Genomic DNA, 15,366 nt, shown 5'->3' on the forward strand with positions numbered 1-15,366 from the left:
CGAGGCTTACGATTGGCTCCCGCGGAAGGAATCGGGATGGAAGACGTGACGTAAACCCAGGAGCGTCCGCCTGCTTCTGTCCTCGATCCCCATTGGCTAAGGCCTCGCCGATGAACCTTCCCAACTCCAACACCAACTCCGTCTCCTCACTTACGGAGAGACTCACGACGGCGATTGGGCAAGAGGGTGGAGAAAGCCCGCCTCCTGCCGATGAAGGCGCTCTGCCATTGGTCGGTGGCCAGGGCTTGACTGACACCTCGCCGTGAGGCGACTCCGCGTCTCTTCGCCTCGGCCGTCGGCAACGGAGAGAGGGATGGAGTCGCTCCGCGTCCAGCGGCTGCAGCCGGGCGTCGGCGGCGGGACGCTGCGCTCGCTGCGGCCCGGCGTGACGACGGGGGCGCTTCCCTCGGCCGCCTCAGCGCCGCCTCTCCCGCCGCCCCCGCCGCCGCTCGGGCTGACGCTCACCTTGGGGCCGCCGCCGCCGCCCCCTCCGCCGCTCCCGCCCTCCCTCTTGGCCGGAGTGACGGCCGGCGCCACCGCCGCCAGCCCCCCGGGAGCCGCCGGAGGCCCTCCCGCCGTCCTGAGGGAAGCCGTGGAGGCCGTAGTGCGGAGCTTCGCTAAGCACACGCAGGGATACGGCCGCGGTGAGGAGCCGCCACCTTCCTGCCGAAGGCCCGGTCCCCTCAGCTTTGCCTCCTGGCGGGGGTCGAACGAGGGAGGGGGGAGCAGTCTGGAGAACCGTTAGATGCCGGTAGTCCTCGACTTACGACCGCTACACAAAAACAGACACACAAAGAGACAGACACACACACACACACACAGAGAGAGAAAGACAGAGACACACACACACACAGACAGACACACACACAGAGAGACAGAGACAGAGAGACACACACACAGAGAGACACACACACTAACAGACACACAGAAACACACACACACAGACAGAAAGACACAGAGAGAGAGAGACACACACAGAGAGAAAGACACAGACACACACACACAGAGAGAGACAGACACACAGAGAGAGAAAGACAGACACACACACAGAGAGAGACACACAGACAGACACACACACAGACACACACAGAGACAGAAAGACACAGACACACACACACACAGAAAGACACACACACACACACACACAGAGACACAGAGAGAGAAAGACAGACACACACAAACACAGACACACACACACACACAGAGACAGACAGAGAGAGAAAGACAGAGACACACACACACAAACAGACAGAGAGAGACAGACAGACACACACACACAGACAGACAGACACACACACAGAGACAGAGAAAGAGAGAGAGACACACAGAGAGAGACACAGACACACACACACACAGAGACAGAGAAAGATACAGAGAGAGAGAGATACACACACAAACACAGAGAGACACACACAAACAGACACAGAGACACACAAAGACGGAGAGAGAGACACACACACAAAGAGAGAGACACACAGAGAGCAAATTTCCATCGCTGATCAAAGACGTTGTGAAGGGGGGGTGTCTTGCCCCCATTTCACAACCTTCCTGGCCTGCCGTCTTTAAGCGAATCCCTGCTGCCGTTAAAAAGTTAGTCATCACCCGGTCGTTCAATGAATCTGGCTTCCCCTTTCTGACATGGGCTTGTCTTGGAAGGTCGCCAAAGGTGGAGGACGGGGACATTGCGACCGTCATAAAATAGGAACCGGGTTTGCCAAGCGTCCGAATTTTGATCCCGTGATCGTGGGGAGGATGCCACAAGGGTCGTAAGTGTGCAAAACAGTCCTAAGTTATTTCTTCAGTGCCGTTTTAATCTTGAATCGTCACTAAATGAAATGTAAGTCGAGGACTGCCTGTAATTCCTTCTACCAAAGACACATTCCTTGTGTGTCCGATCACACTTGGCCAATAAAGAATTCTATTCCTATTCTATTCTATTTATTCTATTCTATTTTCTATTCTATTCTTATTTTACTCTACATTTATTCTATTTTCTATTCTATTCAGAATCCTATTTTTTTCTATTCTATTATTTTACTCTACATTTATTCTGTTCTGTTCTGTTCTATTCTATTCTATTCTATTCTATTCTATTCTATTCTATTCAATTCTACTCCATGTTGCCTACAGATAATTCTTGACTCATGACATACTAATGGTATTATATATGCAAACCAGTTGCCAAGCATCTGAATTTGGATCACGTGACCACGGGGAGGCTGCAATGGAATTTTCACAGAAGTGTGAAAAAAGGGATTAGCCGCTTTTTTTTTTCAGTGCTGCTGTAACTTTGGTCACTAAACGGATGGTTGTAAGTCATGGACTACCGGACTAATGGCTTAGCCTTAGAGAAGTGGGAGCAGGGCGGAATGGGACAACTCGCTGCAGCACAATTTAACAATTCAATTTAATTACTTCAAATATTTTAGAAAATACTTTTGTTTTTGTCATTCACATTTTATTTTGTCCCTCCTTTGGCATCCTTTCTTTAATGATTCTATTTTATTTCTTCGATATTAGTGTAAGTATTGTCCCATGGTGAGTTGGCTGTGGTGAGTTGTCCTATGGGGAGTTGGCATGACGAGTTGTTGTAGACTTGGTCATTGGTTTATTTATGAAGGCTGTGCCTCTGAACATACGCAGAGGGCTTTTCTCATTGGTGTGCTGCGCTTCTTTTTTCCGCCCATAAATTCTGTTTATACATTTTCTTTAACATAAATGAATGCTTAATAAACTCTATTGTCTGGGTCAATTTACTTATACATAATATCAATAATAATAACCATTTACTTTTATAAGGTGGTATTCCTCCAACTTCTAATTTCTACCTTTATTGTCTAACCACTTATAAAACAAATCCCATATTAAAAAATATTCTGTATCTTCTTTATCGTTATCTTTAACCTTAAACTATCCATTGCCGCACAGTCTGATATTTTTAAAATTACACTCTTCATCTGTAGGAATTTCCTCATTTTTCCAATATTGTGTGATTACAATTCTTGCTGCTGTCAACACACGTAATATTAAATAGGTGTGCTGCGCTTCTGATCTTGCGTGGAACCTTTTTCTGAACATAAGGCTATCAAATGCGGAGGCCATTCTGAGATAGAGAGTAGGGTGCACTTCATTGTTGGTGATAAATGCAGCAAGAGATGAGAATAGAGGGTAAGCAGGCATGGACTCACTCCTCTCAAGTTGATTTATCGTATCAAGGTGGTGAACTCTTCATCTTTGTAGTTTTTTTTAAGAGGACCATCTCTCAAGGACAGTTTGGTTGTTTTTACTGAAGATTGCAGAAAGTTGGACCCTATAATTGTGGTTTCTTTTAATTTTGTATTGTAATTGCAGGTTTCCTTTTCTGGGAGGCTGTTTGATGGAGCTCTGTGCTTCCGAGTAAAGGTTTTTGTTTCTGTCAATCTGATGTGACATCTTGTTTTAATAATAGCACTTTCATGCGAGTCATTGTGAAACAGACTGCATTATTGACTTTGTGTAGTTTTTCCGATTTTATTATGTTTTCATGATTATGACTAGTAAGGAAGGGACAATTTACTCAATACAAAGTTACTTGGCTAGAGGAATGCATGCAATCATAACATATAGAGTGGCGGTGGCGCAGTGGTTAGAGTGCAGTACTGCAGGCTACTTGTGCTGCCTGCAGGCTGCCTGCAATTTGGCAGTTCGAATCTCACCAGGCTCAAGGTTGACTCAGCCTTCCATCTTTCCGAGGTCGGTAAAATGAGGCTCCAGATTGTTGGTGGCAATATGCTGACTCTCTAAACCACTTAGAGAGGTCTGTAAAATCACTGTAAAGCGGTATATAAGTCTAAATGCTGTTGCTATTTAACGGAGAGGCTGTCTGTTGAACAGTCCTTTGAAGTAGATTCCTGGAAAGCATCCACTTGGATCGGGAGTCAAACAGAAGCAATTTGTTTTCATCTCAGGCATCAAATTGCTGTTATCCATACTTTAAAAACTTGTATTTCCTCAAACACGGTGGGCAACATTAAGAGAACTGGTGAAGCACCCCAAGAATTTTCACATTGGGTTCAAAAAATCAGGTGTGTAATTTTTTTGATTGTTAGAAGAGGCTTGGAAACGGTTATGAATGTGGATCCTGAATCCACATGTAGAGACAAAAGAAGGTACGGAGTCTCCTTAGTTCCAGATTGCTTCTCTCCTTGGTCAGTTTCCATCCATTGCTTCTTGTCTTGCCTTCTGGTGCTTTGGAAATTGCTTGCTCCTCTCTTCTTTGTGGCAGCCCTTCAAATACTGGAAGACTGCTATCATGTCATCCCTAGTCCTTCTTCTCACTAAACTAGACAAACCCATTCCTGCAACTGTTCTTCATATATATTAGCCTCCAGCCCCTAATCCTCTTCGTTGCTCTTCTCTGCACTCTTTCCAGAGTCTCAACATCTTTTTTATATTTTGTGGTGACCAAAACTGGATGCAATATTCCAAGTCGGGTCTTACCAAGTTCTTATACTGTAAAGCGGTACTAACCCTTCACATGATCTTAATTCTAATCCTCTGTTAACGCAGCCTAGAACTGCATTAGCTTTTTTTGATGGCTGTTGCACACTGCTGGCTCATATTTAAGTAGTTGTCCACGAGGTCTTTTACATTCCTCTTGCAGTTACTGCTATTAAGCCAGGTTCCACCTATTCTATACCTGTACATTTGGTTTTTCTTGCCTAAGAGTAAAATTTTCCTTTTCTCACCATCGGATTTCATTTTATTAGACAGGGCTCAGAACTTCTGTATCTTGAGCCTATCTTCTGGAGTGTTGACTGTTCCTGCCAGCTTGGTATCATCTGCAGATTTGATTAGTCCCCCTTCTATTCCTTCCTCTACTTAATTGTTTATAAAGGTATTGAAGAGTATTGGGCCTAAGATAGAACCTTGGGGTACCCCACAGCTTACTTCAGTATCTCCATGTAGATGTGGTTCCATTAAGGACTACATATTGAGTATGGTTGGTCAGCCAGTTACAAATCCATTTGGTGGTGATGCTGTCTATCCCACATTTTTTTAGCATACCAGGAAGTAGGATGTGGTCTACTTTGTCAAATGCCTTACTGAAATCCAAGCATACTATGTCCACTACATTTTGCTGGTCCACTAATTTAGTCACTTTGTCAAAGAATGAAATAAGATTTGGCATGATCTGTTTTTGACAAACCCATGTTGGCTTCTGGTTGTAACTTTGCTTGCTTCAAGATGTTTGCAAATCTGTTGCTTGATTATCTTTTCCAGGAGCTTCCCAGGTATTGAGGTCAGGCTGATTGGTCTCTAATTTTTTGAACATGGAAACCAGTTGAAGGAGTGGATGGTTTTAATTTTGCTATCAGCATAATTTATGAACATTTTTCTTTATATTTTCAACATCACACAAAAATTATACCAGCTAAAACATAATATTTTGGGGGATCTAATAATTTAACCTCTGGGACTTCATGCCTGAAAGTTTTATGTATATTTTAGTTGGCAAAAGGAGGCTTTATCTTTCAGAATTCTCTATTAATAATAAGTAGCCTTATTTTATGATAGCCTTTGTTTCTATTTATACTTGGCTGCAAGAAAGCTTATTCAAGTTTGAAACATGTTTGGACTGCAAACAATTTGTTTTGGAATTCTGTAAAGTTCTGTCGAATTATTTTCTCAAAACCTATTTGATTGTTTTAAGAAACACATGTAAGAATAGAGAAATATATATTAAAGTCTTTTATATGATTGTAAGGAGAAAAAACTTCCACTGTTTTCATATTGAGGTCATTGGCTATAATTGTTTGAGTGGCTGTTGTTGGGTAGCATCCCAATGGATGCTGTTTTGTACATTTTTAAACAGTAAATGCTTGGCAGGCAGTCTGTAATTTAGCTGAGAGCTGCTTTTTTGGCTCTGAAAAGCCTGCAAGGCCATATGGAATCATTTACTCTGTCTTCTTTAAATATGCAAGTCAGATGTGTGTCATACTCAAGGCAAGGACCAGAGTTTGGGACCAAGAGAGTAAACAATGTTTATAAATAACATAGTTTGACTTCTGACTGTAAACATTTGCACTTTGGTAGCAGGAAGTGTAGAAAAGAAATGCTTTTCTTCATGAGCATTTTTAGATTATTATTTTTTGCATCAAAAGCTCTCCTGCTTCACATGGAGATTTTCATATATGGAGGAGCTGTACTTTCCAGCTAAAGGCTGGTGTTTCTTCCGTTGTTTAGGATTCATAAATATTTAGCACGCAGATAATCCTTACAACCATAATTGAGGCCAAAGTTTGTCCAAAGTTCACAACGGCACTGAAAACATGACTTATGACCGTTTTTGACACTTACAGCCATCACATCTTCCCCATGGTCACCTGATCAAAATTCAGATGCTTGGCAACTGATTCATATTTATGATGGTTACAGTGTTTTGGGGTCACTTGATCCCCTTTTGCAATCTTCTGTCAAGCAAAGTCAACGGGAAAGTCAGATTCACTTAACTGTTACTAATTTAACAACTGCAGTGATTCACTTAACAACAGTGGCAAGGAAAGTCGTAAAATGAGCAAAACTAACTTAACAAATGTTTCACTTAGCAACGGAAATTTGGGGCTCAGTTGTGGTTGTACGTCACGGACTACCTGAATGTCCAGCATTTTCCAGTTGATTAGTAATCCTTATTTTTTAGTTTTCTGTTTGGTTCTAAAAGGCCACACTAATATCTTCTACTTACTATTTAAAAATTGTAGTGTCTGTGTATGAATTAATTGTAGAAGCTGTGTGGGCATCCTAGAGGAGTGTCTTGCGCTATAAGTAGTCCTTGACTTATAGCCGATCACTTAGCGACCATTCCAGGTTATGATGAACTTCCCTAGGGCTACTTGCAATCTTGTTCCGCAGTTATGAGAGAGAACCCAATTGTGGTTGTAAGTTGAGGACTACCAGTATCTGCAATAGCTCTCTGGATTCTCCAATTGCAGCAGTGATCGGGAAAGCTTTAGGCTGCGTGTAAATAATTGTTAATATTCTTACAGGTTCTCCTTTTCTATTTTCAGTCAATGTTGTTGAAGCGCTTCAGGAATTCTGGCAGATGAAGCAATCCCGTGGTGCTGATCTGAAAAATGGCGCTCTGGTGGTTTACGAGATGGTCCCATCCAACAGTCCTCCTTACATTTGCTATGTTACGTTGCCAGGAGGGAGCTGCTTCGGCAGTTTTCAGGTTAGATCGTCTTGCTTAACGGAATCTTAGATTTGAACCATGAGGTGTCCTCCCACTCGGAAGGTTGAGAGTTCAGTTCTAGGTGGCGACAGATGTTTCTCTATCATGGCGCAAAGAGAAAATATCTGCTGTGAACTTCATGTAGGCATCAGGAAGGGCATCCGGCCAGTTCCATTCAGTCGCCCCGACCCTACCTCAAAAGCAAGGGTTTACAGCAGGGGTCCTCAAACTACGGCCAGGGGGCTGGATACGGCCTGGCAAAGCCATTAATCCGGCCCACGCAGGACCACAAGATTGCCCCGCCTACATCGCCCCACCTATTCGCCGGCCCCCACCTGCCTTCTGGAGGCTGGGGAGGCCAAAAATGGGACGTGCAGAGGCCTCTGGAGGCTAAAAACGGGCCAGCTTTTTGCCTCCCCGGCCTCCAGAGAGAGAGAGAGACATACACACACACACAGAGAGACACAAACAGAAGTCCCTCATACACACCCCAAGGCAGCCACATCCCTTCACTAACCTGCTTTCCACCCTCCAGAGCATAACAAAGTTTAATTTGTATGTATTGTTTGGACTGCTAAATTGGCCATGCCCACCCAGTCACATGACCACCTAGCCACGCCCACCCAGCTGGTCCGGCCCCGAACTGTCTGAGGGACCGTGGATCGGCCCCCTGTTTAAAAAGTTTGAGGACCCCTGGTTTACAGGTTGTAAAAAGAAAAAAAAAATTTACAGAATCCCAGTCAGGTGGAATTCATGGAAATATCTTTAGTTTTGAACAGCTTTTCTTTTCATGAAAAGACAAGCTATGAGACGTAGTAATGTTCTGTAGTGTAAATGTGAAAAATGCAAAGTGTGTGCCACTTTTAACTGCATAACATCAGCAATAAGTTTCAGGAACTCTGTAATCCCCATCTATTCCAAATCCTGGGCTTAACAGTTAGAACCTAAAGCAGCAGAGATTTGGGGGGTAAATTATTTCGTATGTGAGATTTTAAGCAGGCATCTGAAATAAACAGGAATGTCTGAACCCTTGGAAATAGCACTGGGTCTTTAGAATCAAGTACCTAGAGTTTGGTTTTAAACCAATTAATTTTACTGGCAAATATTACTGTGGCATTTTTCCCCTATAAATGTACATGCTGATGATTTTTAGGATCCTGTGAGGTTCGTTCTTTCTAGGACGCTGAGCTTTCTTTCTGATGGTTGCAACCTATCAAAGAACAGCAATTCTATAGTGCCCTTTACAGCATAATTTAGGGATAACTTTGTTAATTTACTCTGGTAATTTCCGTTCTTATGTCTACCTCGTGTTCTTCTCCAACCCCACCTCAGTTTTGTCCAACGAAAGCAGAAGCCAGGAGAAGTGCTGCAAAAATTGCCCTGATGAATTCAGTCTTCAATGAACATCCATCCCGTAGAATCACGGATGACTTTATTGAGAAAAGTGTCCTAGAGGCTTTGGCCTGTTTCAACGTAAGTGCTTTTGAAGGTCCTGTCATTAGTAGGAAAAATTCAAAAATCTTTAGGAATCCTTCTGGAATCCTTTTATCAGTAAGGCCTCTAAACAGCTCTCCAGGTGTGTAAAATAAGTAACTTAACCATTTTGTGTACTTCTCCCAGTTATAAGTATGTGTACAATATTTATCCTTGGCCCTTTCAATATCATCATCTCTTTTTTTTGGATGACCAACAACGTTCCTTTTGCATTGACAAGATTTTTAGAAGTGTTTTTTTTCCTGCCTAACAGTAATTGAGCCCACAAGTTCATTCGTACGTTGTGATGATCTTAAAGTGGCCATCGTGTGACTCTGCTCAATTTTACAAACTTTTTTGTGTTGGTCACTAAGCAAACATAGCTTATCTACTGCTTCACAGTCCTTTACAGCTCTCTCTCAGCGGTTTACAGACTCAATCTATTGCTCCCAACAATCCGAGTCCTCATTTTACTGACCTCAAAAGGATGGAAGGCTGAGTCAGCTTTGAGGATCGAACTGCTGGCAGTCGACAGAATTAGCCTGCAATACTGCGTTCTAAACACTGCGCCACCAGAGCAGTCATTAAGCAAATGCTGCGGTTGTTGTAGGAGACAACCAGGTGGGGTCAAAGACTTCATCAGTTTGGAGTCTCTATGTTCGTGTAAGAGACATAACTCCAGCCCATGTCCCCCCCCCCCCCCCCCGAATTATCTGGTGCCAATTTGCTTTGACTATTAGTAGTTCAGATTCTTGTGTATCAGTAGCATGAAATCAATTTGTAGTATTTTGAATTGTATCATGGTTCTTCTTGCACCTGACAATTGTTAAGTGAACCCATAAAGTTCATTAAGCGAACTTCAAATCCAGATTGTAAATCCCTTTTGGGGGGGGGGGGGTCAGTTGTAACTTTAGATGGTTGCTAAACACTACCTCTGCCACAGCCCTATAGAATATTCATATTATACAACTAACTTCCAAAAACTGCAGCTCTGTGAAAACTCTTCTTAAAGTAGGAATCCTTCTTATACAGAAAAGATAATCCTTTTACTCAAAATCCAGTCTAACCTGCAATGTTTGTCTTTCCCACAGGGCAACAGAGAGGAAGCTGATAACCCAAGTACAGGCATTGGTGCGTTCCGCTTCATGTTGGAGTCCAACAAAGGGAAATCCATGTTAGAGTTCCAGGTATTCTTAATTGGATTATGCGATCCAGACTTTTGCTGCTATTGCCTTAATTTCGAGTAACTGTTTGTGAAGAGGAAATGCAAAATATGCAGGATGTCAGGGTTCCAAGTAACACACCCCCAACGAAAGAAAACTCCGAGTTTCCTCAAGGTTACATTTTATTAGAGATGTCCTATTGGCACGTCTGGGAAAACCCGAATCTGAAAGTTTCCAGGTTTTCCCCATCCCCCCAAAAACGTTCAAATCCCTGCCCAGCACCCACAAGTCCATCACACGGTCCAATCAAAGCATCGTCCCAGCTGGGGATGCCTCCCAGTTCCAGCCTTCCAGGTGCAGGGCAAGTTTGTCCTTGACTTCTTGAGAAAGGAATGTTGTTACGACTATATATCACCCATGCTCCATACAATCCCCCCCTCCCAATTTCCCACAGTAGTAAACCTGGCAGGTCTGAAGCAGTGGTGGGTTCCTCCCGGTTCCGCCAAGCCAGTAGCGGTGACGATATGATGTCACCGCACCGGTTCTGCCCCATCCCCTGCCCCCCCCTACGTTATTCTTACCTTTTATTTGACCCCACCCCCGATCTATTGCTGCCTCCTGAGTCCCAGGTGATGGGCTATAAGGAAAAAAACTGTTTAAACTCTTGCCGTGGGGCTTCAAAGGGCCGCCCTACAGCTGATCAGTGGTAAAAAGGAAGTTTGGTGGTAGACCAGTGCCTCCAAAAATAAATGGGTAGACCAGTGCCTGCAAAAATACATGAGTAGACCGGTGCCTGCGAAAATAAATGGGTAGACCGGTACAGCTCTGCAAGCAGTTAAAAGCCTGGTAGACCAGTACCTCTGCTAAATCCTAAATAATTGTCACATGACCATCAAGCCACGCCCACAAAATAAGCCACGCCCACAGAACCGGTAGTAAAAAATGTGGAACCCACCCCTGGTCTGAAGGATGAAAAATGGCTTCCAGAGCTGACACAGGAGGGGTGGAATTGGCACGGAAATGTAGTATTCTTCATAATCTGTCGACCAACTCAGGACTCTGAAATATCATCAGATATCCTACGATCAAAGCCGGTTGCAATGCCTTTATAATAAACTCTTAAGGAATTAACGGTTGATGGTAAACCGAGAATCTGTTTCTGACATTATCAGAATTAGATTTAAAAAAAAAAGTTTGGAAACTTCCGCGTATTGTTGAATGATGAATCACCCGGTAGTTTTTAAGGTAACAACCTGAAGGGCAAATTATCGTGTGCGATATTCAGAAAGATGAGGGCAGAGGGAATGGCTTTGGGCACATCTAGTCATACCTTTCGTCTGCTGATAACCATGATCAAATTTTGGCCTGTTTTCCTTTGTCAGGAACTGATGACCGTTTTCCAGCTGCTGCACTGGAACGGAAGCCTTAAAGCCATGCGAGAGAGGCAGTGTTCACGACAGGTAGGTTCGTTCAAAGGATCTGCAGAATTTGGGCCTGTAGCCGGCGAGGTGCCTCTTTGCTAATAGCTTCCCGAAGCTGCTTGAACTCAGTACCACCCGGAGGGCCACAGGTTCACGGCACGAAGCAGTCTCCCTGACTGGAGAGAGCATCTCCTTCGCTGGTTCTGGGATCTGGAAGACCTCCTTTTCCCCCATTCATTTATATCTTCTTTCTTCCCTCCTTCCCAGGAGGTGCTGGCACACTACTCCCATCGTGCTCTGGATGATGATATACGGAACCAGATGGCAACGGATTGGGTCAACCGGGAGCAGAACATCCCCGGGGCCCTTTCCAGGGAGCTGGCCTCGACCGAGCGTGAACTGGACGAAGCTCGACTAGCTGGGAAGGAGCTGAGATTTCACAAGGAGAAGAAAGACATCCTGATGTTGGCGGCTGGCCAGCTGGGGAACATGCATTCTTCCAACTGCTAGGACTCACGTAGCTCTTTTCTCTCCCCCTCGTCTAACTACTCTCTCTCTCCCCACAATAGTTTGCTGAAGAAGGAATGTTACAAATATGAAGAAGCCCCATGTTCAACCCGATTTTTCCTAATTTTTATTGTGCAATGTGATGTTTGTGTTTGGGAGACCTTTAGTGCAGGATTTGAAAATAATCTTAATTGCCTTAATTTTTTTAGTTCTAAGTGAAAGGTATCCTCCCATTAGAGTAGGAAACCTGAATTAACCTTTTGGGGGGAAAAAACCATCGAGTTTGTTCAGAACTCGGCTTCGGTCCCGATCACCTGAACTGTGTCATTGAAAAGCTGCCAATCGGATGGGATTCAGCCGGTTCCTGGAGAACTGGATGCTAAATTTACATCTGGTTTGGCAAACCAGTAGTTGCAAGGACTGGCTGGCCCCATTCACCCACCCCACCCCACCCCTCTCCACACGGCCCATTTTGGATGCCAGGTAAGTGCAGGGCCCACGCAGAGGCTCTGGGAGGGCGAAAAACAGGCTTCCCGGAAGTCTGGAAACGGCTGTTTCTGGCCTCTGGAGCCCGGGAGAGGCCGTTTCCACCATCTCGGAGGCTCAAGAAAAGCCTCTGGAGCCTGGGGAGGGCAAAAAGCCCCCCCCCTCCGCCATGGTGCAGGAGGCCGAGTAAGCCACACCCACCATGGCCACGCCCACCCAGTAACCAGGCAGAGAACCGGTTGCTAAAATTTTTTGAATCCCACCTCTGCTGCCAATGCCTTGTTTCCAAGAACAGAGGACCAATTGCACACTTAAAAAAAAAAAGATTGTTGAAAATTCTGTATAGATTTTATACGTGGACCTCTGTGGAGGTCTTTTCACTCTGCTGAAGGAACTTTTTGTAGAACATACTTATAATGTAACTTTTTTTTTTCTTTCTGGAGAAATAGACCTTTGCTCGAATCTTGATTCTATCCAGGTATTTGTACAGTCATCAGTATTTAGTAGAAAAGTAACACTGCCGTCAAAGAAAGCCAGTGTTTGTTATTAAGGTATAATGCATCGATATATGCTACGCGGATGTGTACCTACAGTTAAAGTAGTTTGATATACACCATCTTTTCTTACCAGTTGTAAGTAGAGCACTTAAAACGCCCTGTTTCCATTATTGTCCAACCACCAGTATTCTATTTTAACTGGACTGGTCGCCCCTTTTTTCAGCGCCATTAACTTTGGAACAGTCCCTACACTACCGTTGTAAATCAAGCACTACCTATATATTTTTTTTTTTTTTTTTGATTTATATGCCGCCCTTCTCCGGAGACTCAGGGCAGCTTACAATGTGCTTAGCAATAGCCTTCATCCTTTTGTATATTTATACAAAGTCAGCTTATTGCCCCCACAATCCGGGTCCTCATTTCACCTACCTTAGAAAGGATGGAAGGCTGAGTCAACCTTGAGCCTGGGGAGATTCGAACTTGCAGTAATTGCAGGCAGCTGGTGTTAATAACAGGCTCTTAGTCTGCTGCGCCACCAGGCTCTTATAAAGTCATAAAGTCATATAATACAAAGTCATATTGACCATGACTTTAATTAGGGCAGGGGTCTTCAACCTTGGCAACTTTTAAGACTTGTGGACTTCAACTCCCAGAATTCTTCAGCAAAGCTGGCTGAGGAACTCTGGGAGTTGAAGTCCACAGGTCTTTTAAGAGTTGCCAAGGTTGGAGACCCCTGCATTAGGGGAATGTTGGGTCTCCTCCATGCTAGGTTAGTTTGGTTTTTTGCTGGGTTGTTTTTTTTTTTTTTTAATGTCATGTATAAACAAGCTTCAAGCCCTGATCCGGTACAAAAACTTGGCATAAGAGATCTCTTGATGAAAAACTTCAAGGCCTCTTAAGGTAAAGGGAGCAATTTGCAAAATGGAGGTGTTCTGGACAGACATTTGTCTTTAAAATAGTATAGGATCTCGTTCTTGAGCATGGGGTTGGACTAGATGTCCTCCAAGGTCCCTTCCAACTCTGTTATTTTGTGCCAGTCTATGATTATAGTAAAAGATTTGATTGATTGGTGGAAATATTAGCCGGTGATCAGCGGGCTCAAGAAAATGCAGCGTGTTTTTTTTTTCAATATCTTGCCATTTGTATACATGAAATAATAAAACAATATCCTCTTTTATATATATATATATATATATATATTTATATATTTTATACATAGCTATTGTTTACACAATATTAATGTTTAAACATTTATAAAGTTAGCTGATAACTAAATTCTTTGAAGAATTTACATGAATGTCTCCCTCTATTGTTCAGTCTGGCCGACTGGTAGGTTACCATATTTGGGGTTATTTCTCTTGCCTGAACCTGTCCAGAGACTGAATATGTCTCGGTTTTTACACGACCCAGATGCGAATCCTGTACTTGCCCCTCCTGCCGATTTCTTTCCTGACCACGCAGCTTTCCTTCTCTTGTTTTCTGTAACTACAGTATTGATAATCTCCAGATTATCCATGCCAGTATTACCTACGATATTCCCCTACGCTGCTTGCCTCTTTCACGATTTGTGCGTTCAGGATTTCGTTTGTAATGCATAGTTTTTGTGTAATAAAACAGGATTTGGGAAAAGTTCTTCCTCTTGTTCATTCCATTGCTTAGAAGTCAAGCCGTCAGCCATCATTTTTATATTTTCTATCTGTGTCTTGGGGAAAAATACAGAAGCACGGCGTCTTACTCAAGGGAGGCCTCCATCCCTCCAGAGGTGCCTGCAACTTCTTCCTCTATTGCTGCTGCTCAGTGTACAGGTAGTCCTCGATTTACGACCACAACTGAACCCAAGATCTTCGTTACTCTTAAGTGAAACATTTGTTAATAGCAATAGCACTTAGACTTAATTACTGCTTTACAGTGCCTTTACAGCCCTCTCTAAGCAGTTTACGGAGTCAGCTTCTTGTCCCCCAACAATTTTGAGTCCTCATTTTACCCACCTCGGAAGGATGGAAGGTTGAGTTGACCTTGAGCTGGTCAGGATCGAACTCCTGGCAGTGGGCAGAGTTTAGCCTGCAATACTGCATTCTAACCACTGGATAAGGAGGGAAGGAAGGAAGGAAATTAAAAGGAAGGAAGGAAACAGGAAGAGTGGATGGATGGAAGGAAGGAAGGACAGTAGCAATAGCACTTAGACTTATATACCGCTTCACAGAGCTTCACAGCCCTCTCTAAGCCGTTTACAGAGTCGGCCTCTTGCCCCCAACAATCGGGGTCCTCATTTTACCCACCTTGGAAGGCTGGAAGGCTGAGTCAACCTTGAGCCTGGTGAGATTTGAACTGCCAAATTGCAGGCAGCAGAAGTAGCCTGCAGTACTGCACTCTTAACCACTGTGCCACCAAGGCTCAGTTAAGTTGAGTTTTGCCCCATTTTACGACCTTTTGTGCCACCATCGTTCAGTGAATCACTGCAGGTGTTAAGCTAGTAACATGGTAAGCGAATCACTGCAGATAAGTTAGTAACACAGTTACTAAACAAATCTGGCTTCCTCATTGATTTTGCTTGTCGGAAGGTCGCAAAAGGGAATCACGGGACACTGCGACCGTCATAAATATGAGTC

General features: G+C 43.8%; 1 protein-coding gene across 1 annotated transcript; it reads left to right on the forward strand.

Annotated features, from left to right (window-relative positions):
* Positions 1-313: 313 nt before the first annotated feature.
* LIX1L (limb and CNS expressed 1 like) lies at positions 314-14,389 on the forward strand. The gene is made up of 6 exons (XM_070951084.1): positions 314-644; positions 7,047-7,210; positions 8,543-8,683; positions 9,775-9,870; positions 11,229-11,306; positions 11,535-14,389. The coding sequence occupies exons 1-6, from the start codon at positions 314-316 to the stop codon at positions 11,775-11,777; spliced, it is 1,053 nt and encodes a 350-aa protein (XP_070807185.1). The 3' UTR covers positions 11,778-14,389.
* The last annotated feature ends 977 nt before the right edge of the window (positions 14,390-15,366 follow it).

The sequence above is a fragment of the Pituophis catenifer genome, unplaced genomic scaffold (genome assembly GCF_029215685.1).
Source record: "Pituophis catenifer annectens isolate HBS135680 unplaced genomic scaffold, rPitCat1.0.hap2 SCAF_10, whole genome shotgun sequence".
Taxonomy (NCBI): domain Eukaryota; kingdom Metazoa; phylum Chordata; class Lepidosauria; order Squamata; family Colubridae; genus Pituophis; species Pituophis catenifer.

Bases quoted from the DNA above. Each gene is read 5' to 3' on its own strand.
- LIX1L (XM_070951084.1), top strand. From the start codon at position 314: ATGGAGTCGCTCCGCGTCCAGCGGCTGCAGCCGGGCGTCGGCGGCGGG. The intron at 9,871-11,228 runs GTATTCTTAATT...TTCCTTTGTCAG, and splicing joins AATCCATGTTAGAGTTCCAG to GAACTGATGACCGTTTTCCA. The intron at 11,307-11,534 runs GTAGGTTCGTTC...CCTCCTTCCCAG, and splicing joins AGAGGCAGTGTTCACGACAG to GAGGTGCTGGCACACTACTC.